Raw genomic sequence first — 13,022 nt, forward strand, 5'->3', positions numbered from 1 at the left:
CTTAGCCTGAATCCTGTGGTAAGCTATTACATATAAACTGAAGTGTGATTTTAACCATTTCAACCGAGTTACACCAACAAAATGCATTCATGTGCAGAGGCATGTGCTCTCTGAGCACCCTTTCTAGTAACTAATGATATAACTGGGTTAATGAAATACGTAACCCAGCATTTTTTGGTCAAAGTACATAAAGAATAAACAATACAATTTTGGTCAGCCTTTTCTTGATCAGTGCAATTTTCTATCACATTGTAATATCATGTCTACTGTATATACAATCAATGTACACCGATTTGCTTAAAAGAAAAAAGCTGTGGAATGTATGTTCAACACAAATAAAACAAATAGAGGATTTCTTTTATAACATCATAATTGAAATTTCCCTACAATATTTGTAGTTCTCTAAGCGTTCTCATGCATTATTCACGCAGGTGAAGTGGGGTCTAGTGTTCGACCCGTTGTGGAGATCAGATGTCAGAGTCTTCAGGGGTCGGTGGGTGTTTGGGATCCTGTTGAGAGATCAGTAGAATGAACACCAAGATCAGTAGAGATCAGTAGAATGAACACCAAGATCAATAGAGATCAGTAGAATGAACACCAAGAATTAAACAAAAATGTGAATGTGTGTTAATGTGAACAAAATAGTCTATCCAATGGGATCGAGCAAATATGGCTATAGACTCATTTTTCTTCCCACCCTTGATAAAGTTGAACAAAAGAGATTATTCTATAAAAAACATAAGTAGTGAGCTTTATTTTATGCTCTATTTTATACAATTCAGATTTTTTTTTTTTTATAAAAATGGAACAGCTCCCTCCTACCTCCAGGCTATGGTCAAACCCTACACCCCATCCCGACCACTACGCTCTGCTACCTCGGGGCGACTGGTTGCGCCGTCACTCTGAGGCCCCTGCAGTCGACTGACACAGTCACGGCTCTTCTCTGTCCTGGCCCCGCAGTGGTGGAATGAACTGCCCACTGACGTCAGGACAGCAGAGTCAATGCCCATCTTTCCCCGCAGGCTCAAAACTCACCTCTTCAAGAAGTACTACCACGATCCTCCCTCTTAAACTCCTATTGTATTTTTAGTTTGCTATTCTTGCACTTTGCCTTCAGCACTAGATTATGCTCTTAGTCACTTATTTTAGAAAGGAGATGCACTTGTGAGTTCTGGCCAGTAGTAGCCTAGTACTTTTCCTACGTTAAATGCAATTATTGTAAGTCGCTTTGGATAAAAGCAAATTATGTGCAATTTACTCACATTTTCTACATTACAATATAAAGAAATATGTTATTTCTGCTTTGCTCATTGCAGATTTCCATTATAGTCCCTCTGCGCTAAATCACGTTGCTATGGAATTACAAATGGCATATCATATTCCCTGGAGTAACAACGATGACATCCAATAATTAACATGGGTTTAGAACCTAAGTGAAATGGAAAGTCTCTGTTACCTTTTCTTTCAGCAATGTCTCCCACCCCTGGATATGACCTACAGTACCAAACAATGAGCCTAGCAACCCAAACTAGCTAATCCCATAGTCTACTGTACCTGATATTGCTACCTAGCCATGAGTGAAGTGTAGGCTACTGCATATTTGCTGTGCAACATACTGTATCAATGGTCCAGTTGTGAAATCTAGTTGCCAACAAACTATGATAGCCAGCCCAGACACCTCATTGTCCCTAAATCCAAAACTTAAAAAAAAATGTTTTTTATTGGATTGTATTTAGAATAAATAAATAGTTAGGGTATGAATGATTGTGTTACAGGAGTATTGTGGAAGAAAAATATTAATAAAAACTTTTTTTTTTTTTTTCTCAGAACAGTTGTATATATATCGTAGGCTATGTTTGGAATTCATCTTATGAAAGGTGTGAATAAAAAAAAGGAGTCTACTGATTCTGAGTGCTAACTTTATTGTAACAGTAAATGTGAAGTAATGACTCAAGACCCAAAGAGTGCAAAACAGAATAAGAGAAATACACAATATAAGAAACCTGCAAAAATATCCACATTGTATGTACACTGTACCATATTAGGTAGCCATGTCGTGTGATTAACGTACATGTATTCATTCATGATCCAATCAATGAACCTTCAGATTGTAAAATGGGTATCGATAACCAACTTAACCAGGTCAGAGAGACTCACTGGTGCTGGTGATGTCTTTATTTCTATAATAATAAACTAGTATATTATGAATTAGGCTACCAATGGCCAAAACCTAAAGAGCTAAATTGCAAGACAGTTTCTTGAGCAAATCCATCTCATTCAGTTTGTCCCACTACACATTTAAGAACTCACCTTGTACATGGGGTTCATGAAATTGTCATCATAATTGTCATCTTGGATGGGTTCAAACTGTTGAGAAAAATGTATTCATATTTATTAAAGGGGTACTTAGCGGGTATAAATAGTTTGTTTCTGTAACCCCCAAAAAGTGTGATGATGATATAATAGCTGATTAGCATGTCTAAAGCTGTGTTCACATCGGAAGTGACGAAAGTTTGCATCATGTTACTCATGCGAGTTTGATCGTGAGGTTCAATGTGAATTATTCGCCTAAGCTGAACAATTTCAACTTTAGTGAATTTTCACGAGTTGAAATTCACATGATTGCGTCGCGTCAATCGCTGTAATCGTGCCCCCCAGCGGGACATCGCGTCTATTCACTTCTACTCGCGAGTTTGCATTGACTTTATATGTAATCTGGTAGTGTGAAGATTTTGCGTAGCTTCCGGTGTGAACGTGGCTTAATGTCTAATACTGAAAATATTGGGCATGACAAAGTAAATCTGATTGTTCAGGTGTAAATATTCACAAGTTTTTTGGCCGTTTGTGGAATGATCATGCCATACAGTATGTTTCCATGGATACCTGCGGTAACTCGTCAGCTGGTTTCTTGAGAGTTATGTCCTCATCTGATTCTAATGCATAGGCTGGATTCTCCTCCTAAAATTGCAATCAATTATAAAAATCTATATTTCAATGGGAGTCAGACATTTGATAACTTGGATCACTTTTGAAGTAATACTGTAGGCATTCTGAAAAAATCCTACAGTACCTGGTGCTGGTGGTGTCTTTATTTCTATAATAATAAACTAGTATATTATGAATTAGGCTACCAATGACCAAAACCTAAAGAGCTAAATTGCAAGACAGTTTCTTGAGCAAATCCATCTCATTCAGTTTGTTCCACTACACATTTAAGAACTCACCTTGTACATGGGGTTCATGAAATTGTCATCATAGTTGTCATCTTGGATGGGTTCAAACTGTTGAGAAAAATTAATTCATATTTATTAAAGGGGCACTTAGCGGGTATAAATAGTTTGTTTCTGTAACCCCCAAAAAGTGTGATGATGATGATGATGATGATGATGTAACAGCTGATAAGCATGTCTAAAGCTGTGTTCACATCGGAAGTGACGAAATTTTGCATCATATTACTCATGCGAGTTTGATTGTGGGGTTCAATGTGAATTATTCGCCTAAGCTGAACAATTTCAACCCCGAGTGAATTTTCACGAGGTGAAATTCACATGATTGCGTTGCGTCAATCGTGCCCCCCAGCGGGACATCGCGTCTATTCACTTCTACTCGCGAGTTTGCATTGACTTTATATGTAATCTGGTAGCATGAAGATTTTGCGTAGCTTCCGGTGTGAACGTGGTTTAATGTCTAATACTGAAAATATTGGGCATGACAAAGCAAATCTGATTGTTCAGGTGTAAATATTAACAAGCTTCTTGGCCGTTTGTGGAATGATCATGCCATACAGTATGTTTCCATGGATACCTGTGGTAACTCGTCGGCCGGTTTCTTGAGAGTTATGTCCTCATCTGATTCTAATGCATAGGCTGGATTCTCCTCCTAAAATTGCAGTTATAAAAACCTAAATGGTTAATGCTATTTCACCACTTCCAACATTTAAATGGGAGTCAGACATTTGATAACTTGGATCACTTTTGAAGTAATAGGCATTCTGACAAACTTTAACCTACAGTACCTGGGTAGCACCTGTGCTGGCTTGTATAGCATAGAGTGGGTTCTCAATGTTCTCCTAGAACCATAGGAGAACACACAGGACAACATACAGTACTGTGTTAGGCATTGTTAAAGATAATCTGGTTAACCAGATAATATAGATCTTTACTTTAATCAAACATGGCCGTTAACACAAAATAAAATGACAAATCAGGAGCAAGTAGTGATTGTAATCCCTTTACACTACTCTGGGTTCTGTCACTCACTCGTATTACTTCTCTTATCTCTGCTGATGACACCCAGCTGGTCCTGTCATTTCCCCCTTCTGGAGGCACACATAGCTGCGTGCTTGGCTGACATCCCATTGTGGATGGCGACACATCACCTCAAGCTCGACCTGACTGAGCAGCTGTCCTTCCCAGGAAAGGGCTGCCCCCACCGCGACCTGGCCTTCACCATTGACGACACAGTGGTGATGCCAACTCGGACTGCGAGGAATCTGGGTGTGAGCCTGGATGACCAACTGTCGTTCTCGGTACATATCACAGCTGCTACATGCTCTTGCAGATTCCTGCTCTACAACATCAGGAGGATTCGCCCTTTTCTCACTGACGAAACGGCTCAGGTGCTCATCCAGGCTCTTGTCATCTTCCGTCTGGACTAATGCAACTCCCTCCTTGCTGGGGCCCCGGCATCAACCATTAAACCTCTGGAGCTTGTCCAGAAAGCTGTCACTTGCCTGGTGTTCAATGATCCCAAGTTCTCCCACACAACTTCCCTTCTCCATTCTCTACACTGGCTCCCTGTAGCGGCTCACATCCAGTTTAAAACTCTTGTACTAGTCTACAGGGCAATGAAAGGAACAGCTCCCTCCTACCTCCAGGCCATGGTTAAGCCCTACACCCCATTCCGACCACTACGCTCAGCTATCTCATGGCGATTGGTTGCTCTGTCAGTCCGAGGCCTGTGGTTGATCTACATGGTGATGGCTCTTTTCTGTCCTGGACCCGCAGTGGCGGAATGAACTGCCCACTGGCATCAGGACAGCAGAGTCGCTGCCCACCTTTCGTCGCAGGCTCAAAACTCACCTTTTCAAGAAGTACTATAAGGATTCTCGCTCTTAAGCAGTTATTGTATAATTTTTTATTTCGCAAAGTGCTACTCTTTAACTTTGGCTTTAGCACTAGATTATGCTCTTAGTCACTTAGAAAGGAGATGCACTTGTGAGTTCTGGCAAGTATTGTAGTAGTGCACTGACTTCCTACGCAATGCAATTATTGTAATTCACCTTGGATAAAAATGTCTGCTAAATGACTGTAATGTAATATTATCCTGTAATACTCTGTGTGGTCACCTTGGTTGCCTCCTTAGGCACAGAGATCGTTGTAGAAACACTGTTAGGGGCAGGTCTTTCTCCACCTTCAGCTGTGTATGTGGGGTTTTCAAAGTTCTTCCCCTCTGCGTCCTCCATGGCAACAGCAGTACAGACCTCCTGATAATAGTGTAAGGACAATTCAAATCACCACACATCATAGGAGAGTTGCTATCTAGTAGACTAGATGAAGGTAGCCGAATATCAGACTGAATTTTGAACTTGATACACTTCGTTGAGAACTTCAGTCTGACATTGCTTCAACTCTAACCGACTTCCGTGGGGGAGGGAGATTCGATTATAACGTCACTGCTGATGCGTAGCCATGACAACCTAGACAATGATGAAAATATGGAGCAAAGTGAAACAGTAATGTAATCATAGTAGGCTACTGTAACGAACGGGGGGTAGACTACTTCGTTCTACTACCAACTACTACCTGAAGTCCTCCAAATAAGTTCCCAGAAACTCTTGCTGCACCACCTCACAAGTCGCCTTGTCGAAACGCACAGCTTGACAACAGCTTGGCAACGGCTTGACAACGGCTTTAGTCCCACCTTTGACACTGATTGGCTAATCATTAGAAGCCATGGCCTTCGTTCATCGATTATTTTTTACTCTAACGTCTGGACCTAGGCTGAGATGGTCAATAATGTGAAAATACAAATTTTCCGAAGGTTCACATGGAAGGGAGGGAACTGACCAAATGTAAAAAAAGGAAAAGAAGACACATTCATTCTGAAAGAAACTTAGCAATATTGTATTATTTAAGTATATTTTATAGCATCAGAATCACCTTTATTGTCAGCAAACATGTACATGTATGTGAATTTTGTCAATTGAAATCAGGCTGTTCAATAAACCTAACATGAATTTCACCTGGACAAAATTCATGGTATATTTAAGTCTGGGAGAATGGACAGCAAAAGTGTTTGGATTAGTCTACATGATCTTGGTTGGGTAAGTAGAAAAACATTAACATTTTCTATCCCTTTATCGAACAGCCCAATTTCACCTGGACAGAATTCATGGTACATGTTGATGTTATTATATTTAAGTGAGAAGAGACAAACCACTTTAGGGCGCGATCCTGGATCACCTCCCTCTGTTCTCGCTACGTCTGGATTCTGTGAGGAGCCATTTCTGCAGGCAAACAAAAGTATTAAAATATTAAAGTTACGAGCACCATTGACAATGTCCCGCCAGTTTGGAGACCTGGACGTTTGGATGCTTGAATGCATGGAAGCTTTATGGGTCCAAATATATCAGCGCATGCAATAAGGCACAGTCAGGGTGTACAAGGGCAGTTAAAAATTCATTATTCATTCAATAAGAATTCATTTTTGTTGAACGGGGGCCCTCTCATTTCAAACATTCATTTGCATACAGTTTCCATATCGTTCATGCAAACATTCTGAAATTATGATCCCAAACAGGGATGAGAATGAACATGATGAAAATGTTTGATTCAAAATATAGTACTGTACATTGAAAGTCTGGCAGTATTTTCCAACTTGTTGTGCACCGACCTGAGTCTATTGTAAATAGCGTCTATATTTTTAGGGGAGTTGTGATTCCAAATATACATTTGCTTGGAGAGAATCGCTTGTAGCACTGTAAATATGGTGAAAATCTATTCTACCGTGTATAGTTCTTAACAGGCCGTGTAGTTTTTGGCAGGATGAAAGAGTCGATCAACTTCAGAATTTCCACCAGGTTTTAGTGTACAAAAGTTCAGTCACACTTCTCAAAGTTTGACAGACTGCATGTTTCTGTGATTTCATCATTTCAACTATACAATATTAATTGTTCTCCCTGTACCTATTGGCATGAGGTGTTTTCGGTTTTGCTGTGTCTGAGTCACGTGGTTCCAGTTTCTTAGCCAAGAGCTCACACCCTTTAGATACAGACTTCCTGTATTGACAGGATGGTCCCCTGAGTTTATTTCTTGTGCCGCTGCAAGGCGCACAAATAGGGTATTCACTCCTGTCTGGGTATGTGGGTGTGTGGGTACAGTATGTGGGTGGATGGTTATGTATGTTTGCGCCATAACTTTAATACAAATAACCCTATGATGCTCATACTGGTACAGCACTTGGAATTAGCAGTAAGTATTGGCATCCCTGCAAAATTGGCCAAAACATGTGTCCTCCTGTTTTACATAAAGTGTAGTAGCATCACTAGTCCCACATTTCTCTGATAGCGTTGAATAAGGGATGTTTATATTTCAATAAAAAAGGAGTAACAAGATGTGCTCACATGCAGGTAGACTCAAACAGCATGCAGCGTTAAATATCCAGCCTTCAAAGCAGTGGGATCAGCTCATGGGGCAAAGTGTTGAACTGCACAGACACTTGCATCAGATGTCCCTTGGATTTGATATCTTGTGATGCTTGCTTATTCACATAATCGCATATCAAGTTGGACCATACACCCCTATTTGGCTTGCCCTGCCTTAAGTTTGCAAACAAATTGGATACTGCTGAACATGCTGTCCCACCTGAAGCTGAGGAAGCTAGGCCTGCTGGGTAAGCTGAGGTGGGTCAGGGTCTGCAGGATGCTGGACTTCCTCTGGGCAGCATAGACCAGACATCCCAGCAGGGCCACGATCAGCACAGTCACACCTATAGCTATACTCACTGAGGAAGGGAGAGAAAGATGGAGGGAGAAAAGGAAAGGAAGGGGCAGAGTGAACGAAAAGGGAAGGTTCTATTTTGTGGAGCTCCGCCCCACAAGGCAAGCTCCTTATTGGCTTAACCAATCGTAGATAGCAACAGTACATTAACTGAAGAAAAAAACATACAAGCACCTGCGACCAATTAGAACAGGTGCACCACTATAAAAGTGTGCAGAGACCACACTAGGGGTGGACGCATTTGTGCATCAGCGTCAGACATGATGGGTCGTACAGGTGCGTGTATGTTTTTTTTCTTCAGTCAATGTAGCTAGCAACGATTGGTTAAGCCAATAAGGAGCTTGCCCTGTGTACAATACAACTGTCATTAACCTTGCAGGTTGCAATGAGAAGTAAACTGGTGATAATACAAATTACAACTAGGGCTATCAATCGATTAAAATAAGCGAATTAATCTGTAATTAATCGAATAAATTGCAATTAATCGCATATATAATTTTTTGCTGGGAAAAGCCCCCAAATGAAGACATTTCATTTAAAAGATATTACATTATTATGGCAGATCAGTAAAGCATTGAATATACATTTTAAAAAAGGTGACTTTAGAAGTCAAATTTTTATTATTTGGAATATCTTTTTATGTGTAAGGCTATCAATCAATCTGAGCAACATATTCAGCTTGCGCCAATACATCCGTGGATTTTCTAAACTATTGTGCCTCTTGATGGAGGCTTGTAGCTGCATTGGATAATGTAATTATCCAATGATATATATGCGATTATTTGTGATTAATTGCATTAATTAATTACAGATCATGTACCGGAAATTAATTATATTTTGTAATCGCTTGACAGCCCTCATTTTTATACAGTGCATACCTGAAGATGCAACTACATCAAATATATTTGTCTGACAAAAGTCTCCCTCCCATTCTGGAGAGCACCTGTGAAATAGTAAAACAATAAAAATAAATAAATAACATTTTACCTGTGGGTTAAGAATAAAATAATATTCTATGCAATTTGTGACATTCACTTTCATTGTGTGGTAATTTAATTACTAAGCATACTGTATATATGGACCTACTTGCACAAGGCCTTGTTGTCATCAAAGTAGCAGGTGGCGCCATTTTGACACTGGCAAGGAGGAGGCATGGTGGGTGGGGGGTCAAAGCCTGACAAAGTTCAAAGGGTAAAATCAAATACACTAGTGCACAGTTCCCGTGGAGCTGTCGTGGTTTATCATTCGATATATCGATCTATCAATCTATCTACAGCAGGGGTCTCAAACTCAAATTGGCTTGGGGCCACTGCTGGTATCGTCAACTTATAGGAGGGCCACTTCAATGTCAACTTCAACTACTACTAACTATAAGAAAGTGCAATATTTCAGAAATTTTGAATTTTTCATTTCCACAACTAGACTCACAACTCAGTCTCTAAATGTTGCAAGACTATTCCATAACTAACATTTTCATCATACAAATCAAACCGGTTTCCATTCATTTAATATATTTTAACAGTTAGTGCTGCAAATCTTTTTTCCTTACTTTTATTTTATCTTGAATACCCTACATTTGTACTTTATTCTGTTTTAGCTGCAAGATGCATCACTACTGTAAGCCTTCCCTGGACCGGTACTTTTAAAGTTCAAGTTTGTTTCCATTTCTTACCAGACACTTGAATACATTTGTAGGCTACTCTATTTCTTGCTAAACACTTATCTTGAAAGACTGAGGCGTTAGCCCTCTCAGCTGTGTGGCTCATTTTTTCCTCTCGTCTCATTATGACACTTCTCCATGTTTAGTAATGAATAGCTCTTGACATTATATTCCTTTAGAACGGCGACTTTTTTCTTGCATATCAGGCAGGTAGCATTTCCACTGAACTCAGCCTCTCAGCCTCTCAGCCTCTCAGCGGCTAGCTGCATTCCGTTCATTGTTCATAGTCACGTGCGGATTGATTGCACCTGTGACTGTATGCAGCATTCACCTCGTGCGCTGCGCACAAACAACACTGCCAGCGCCATTTACAAGAAATTATTTTGCGGGCCGGATTACATTATATTTCTGACGTCATGTCGTGGGCCGGATGGAGTGGTGTGGCGGGCCGCAAATGGCCCGCAGGCCGCGAGTTTGAGACCCCTGATCTACAGTATCTAAAACTAACATTTTAGTGACAGGTCGACCCACGTACCCCTATGTACGCACACTTTCCGCAATTAGTAAGACATTTGCTATATAAAAAAGCACATTACCCCACTTCCTGTATGTTAAAACATCATATCATTTCATTACCAAAAGATCAAGTACACAAGTATGCAAATTGTGAGAGTTATCCAGACTGAAATCTGTAGGTCTGAACTAGACATGGGGCTGCAAAGGTGTACCTGCATCACAGTCAGTGCTGCTGCCAGATACAAAGCTGGTCCCCTCGGGGCAGGCGCAGGTGTACCCTCCGGGCCTGAGCAGACAGAGATGACTGCATGTCCCCTTACATGGGCTCTTCACTACAACACAGAGATAGGAGGCGTTCAGTAAACATATACAGTAGTGGAATGTTGTATTTTATCAATAAAAGTTCACTGTCAAATCAGAAAATAATTTGAGTGAAACTTACTGAATATGGAGTTGTATCTCTGCTGTTGGTAGACACTGATCTGGGTGAGCCAGGGCCCGGCAGTGAGCAGCTTGGTCTTGGTGCCTTTGCCAAACTTGTTCTGACGGAACACTTCCCCTTTCTCCTTAGTGCTCCAGTAAATGTGGTCCTCAAACACACTCACGCTAAATGGGTTCTGTAAGTCTGAGCAAAGTGATGGAGATAGACAGAACATCAAATTGTCTGACATCAATGTTTATCTTTGTTTTATGATGAGCAAAATATTTTAATTTGTAATAGTCACTTGTCATTTGGATAGCACCCACCCAGCAGACAAAGCAAATCATTCAAAACGTGTCATTTTGAATTTACTGGCAGCTTAGAGACCATCATTCCATTTCCCATCCCATTATAAGAAACCACTCGTCCTGATACCCGTTGGAGCAGTATCCTGTTGGAACTCCAACTACAGTAATACTAACTCCAACTACAGTATTTGCTCCCACTCTAGCTTAGCCCATCCAATTAACTTACTGCTACTCTGTGGACATCTTTAAAAAGCAGCTAAAGACGCTTCTGTTTAGACAGGCATTTGTCGAACTTATTTGACTGTATGTTTATGACTGTTGTCCCGTTTCCTGTGTTTAATTTTGTTGATTGCATTTTAACCTGTGTGAAGCACTTTGTCAGTCCTCTCTGTGAGAAATACTATATAAATAAAATGTACTTACTTACTTTTTAGTCTTGATACCCGTTGGAGCAATCAGTAATTAGCCATTTAGTCTATTATATGCCCATCTCACCCCCCAGAACATAGCAGACATATGTTTGGCAATCCTGTCTAGCTTGGTTTGGCTATTGTTTGCAAGCTAGCTAGCTAGCTGCTACTATTGGGTGGACAGTAGAACGCACTAATGTTGGGCAAAGCTGAGCAATGGCAAAATAAGTCTAGACTAGGCTGGCGCAAGGTAATAGTTCAGTGTTTATATCAGGGCAGCTGCACTAATTTTGGGCAAAGTTGCAGCTCCTTGCAGCTGATGATCAGGCAGCTGAAACGCTGGGGGCGGGGTTCTATTCTGTAGCAGTATTTCTAATGGCTAGCAGCTCAGAACAGTATTTTATGTTAAAATTATCCAAAACGTAAATTCATAAAAGATCCGTCCCACTCATGGTCTGTCCGGGACCCCTGCTGCCACCCGTGCACCCAAATATTAATGCTGTCAGGTCAACGGTGTCTGAGTTAAGTCCGGATAGAGGGACAGGCAGACAGGCCGGCCACGGGTAGCTCTTTTATGTGTTAGATGGTCTCATATCCATTTCCATGGTCGCTATAGTGTATCCCTTTAAACTCCACCCTCACTCCTCACCTATGTACAGAGCAGTGCGTCTGTCCTCTCCAGAAGATAGCACCGATTCAACACGACTCTCCTTTAAGTCGGACCAGTAGATCCGGTCACCATTGCTATAGTCAATTGACAGGCCCGTGGGCCAGCCTAGGCCGTCCCCCACCAGGATCTTCCTCTGCTGACCATCCAACCAGGAGCACTCAATCCTGGGCACAGAACCACGGTCTGCCCAGTACAGCATTCTGTGTGATGGATAGATAAAAAGCAAGGGGCTTAGTGATATACATTTTTGTAGTATGATGGTTCATGTTTGTATAGCCTCACGTTGAAGGAGTATCTTAATCATAAAAAACTTAGATAGATAAACATAGAGATCTTTACATTCATGTTCATTATTATAAATGTAGTCTTATCACCATTTAGATTTGAGTGTGTACATACATGTGTGTACATACATGTACCTGTATGGTAATACATCATACAGTACTCTAAAAGGAATATACAGTGCCTGCTTGAGACAAAAATCTACACTAGACAAGCATTCAAAGCAACTCTGTTTTCTCTGGGCCTTAAACATTGTCTTCTCACCCTAGTCGAGGATTGACCGCCACAGCAGACGGGTGGCCGAGGTCAGTCTTCACCAAGTGCTTCCTGTAGCGACCGTCTAACATGGCGACCTCTAACCTTTTGACCTTAGAGTCGGCCCAGTAGAGGTTCCTACACACAGGCACAGACGTTGCCAGTTCAATAAAAAATAAAAAATATCGGGGGGGGGAAATGCGTTTTTAGAAATATCCGTTTTCGTGTGGATGTGGCCTCAGACAGAGTGTGGGGCAGCTGAGACTACCATTCCTAGAGTGGAAAAGTAGATACTTCTGCCATCTTACCTTCCCACCCAGTCGACGGCAATGCCGTCTGGCCTGGTTATGTATTTGATGCCCAGGTCAACAGCGGCACCTATGTTGTTACTCCCGTCATCCACTGTGGGGATGTATGCCCTCTTAATGGAACCATGGCTAGAATCCTTACCCTCCACAGTGAAGTACACCATACCTAAAGGAAACATTAAGAAACTTTGT

General features: G+C 41.1%; 1 protein-coding gene across 1 annotated transcript in view; it reads right to left on the minus strand.

Annotated features, from left to right (window-relative positions):
* Positions 1 to 467: 467 nt before the first annotated feature.
* lrp2b (low density lipoprotein receptor-related protein 2b) overlaps positions 468 to 13,022 on the minus strand; it is a gene marked incomplete at both ends in the record, with an annotated part of 55,074 nt that continues 42,519 nt past the window's right edge. Inside the window, 16 exons of the mRNA XM_084456142.1 lie at positions 468 to 509; positions 2,311 to 2,367; positions 2,884 to 2,958; positions 3,225 to 3,281; positions 3,805 to 3,879; positions 4,016 to 4,069; positions 5,348 to 5,485; positions 6,439 to 6,508; positions 7,866 to 8,004; positions 8,879 to 8,943; positions 9,087 to 9,174; positions 10,389 to 10,508; positions 10,619 to 10,801; positions 11,965 to 12,185; positions 12,532 to 12,660; positions 12,831 to 12,996. Coding sequence (XP_084312268.1) covers positions 468 to 509; positions 2,311 to 2,367; positions 2,884 to 2,958; positions 3,225 to 3,281; positions 3,805 to 3,879; positions 4,016 to 4,069; positions 5,348 to 5,485; positions 6,439 to 6,508; positions 7,866 to 8,004; positions 8,879 to 8,943; positions 9,087 to 9,174; positions 10,389 to 10,508; positions 10,619 to 10,801; positions 11,965 to 12,185; positions 12,532 to 12,660; positions 12,831 to 12,996 — 1,679 coding nt within the window. The remainder of the gene's footprint in view (positions 510 to 2,310; positions 2,368 to 2,883; positions 2,959 to 3,224; positions 3,282 to 3,804; positions 3,880 to 4,015; positions 4,070 to 5,347; positions 5,486 to 6,438; positions 6,509 to 7,865; positions 8,005 to 8,878; positions 8,944 to 9,086; positions 9,175 to 10,388; positions 10,509 to 10,618; positions 10,802 to 11,964; positions 12,186 to 12,531; positions 12,661 to 12,830; positions 12,997 to 13,022) is intronic.

The sequence above is a fragment of the Borostomias antarcticus genome (assembly GCF_949987555.1).
Source record: "Borostomias antarcticus genome assembly, chromosome: 22".
Taxonomy (NCBI): domain Eukaryota; kingdom Metazoa; phylum Chordata; class Actinopteri; order Stomiiformes; family Stomiidae; genus Borostomias; species Borostomias antarcticus.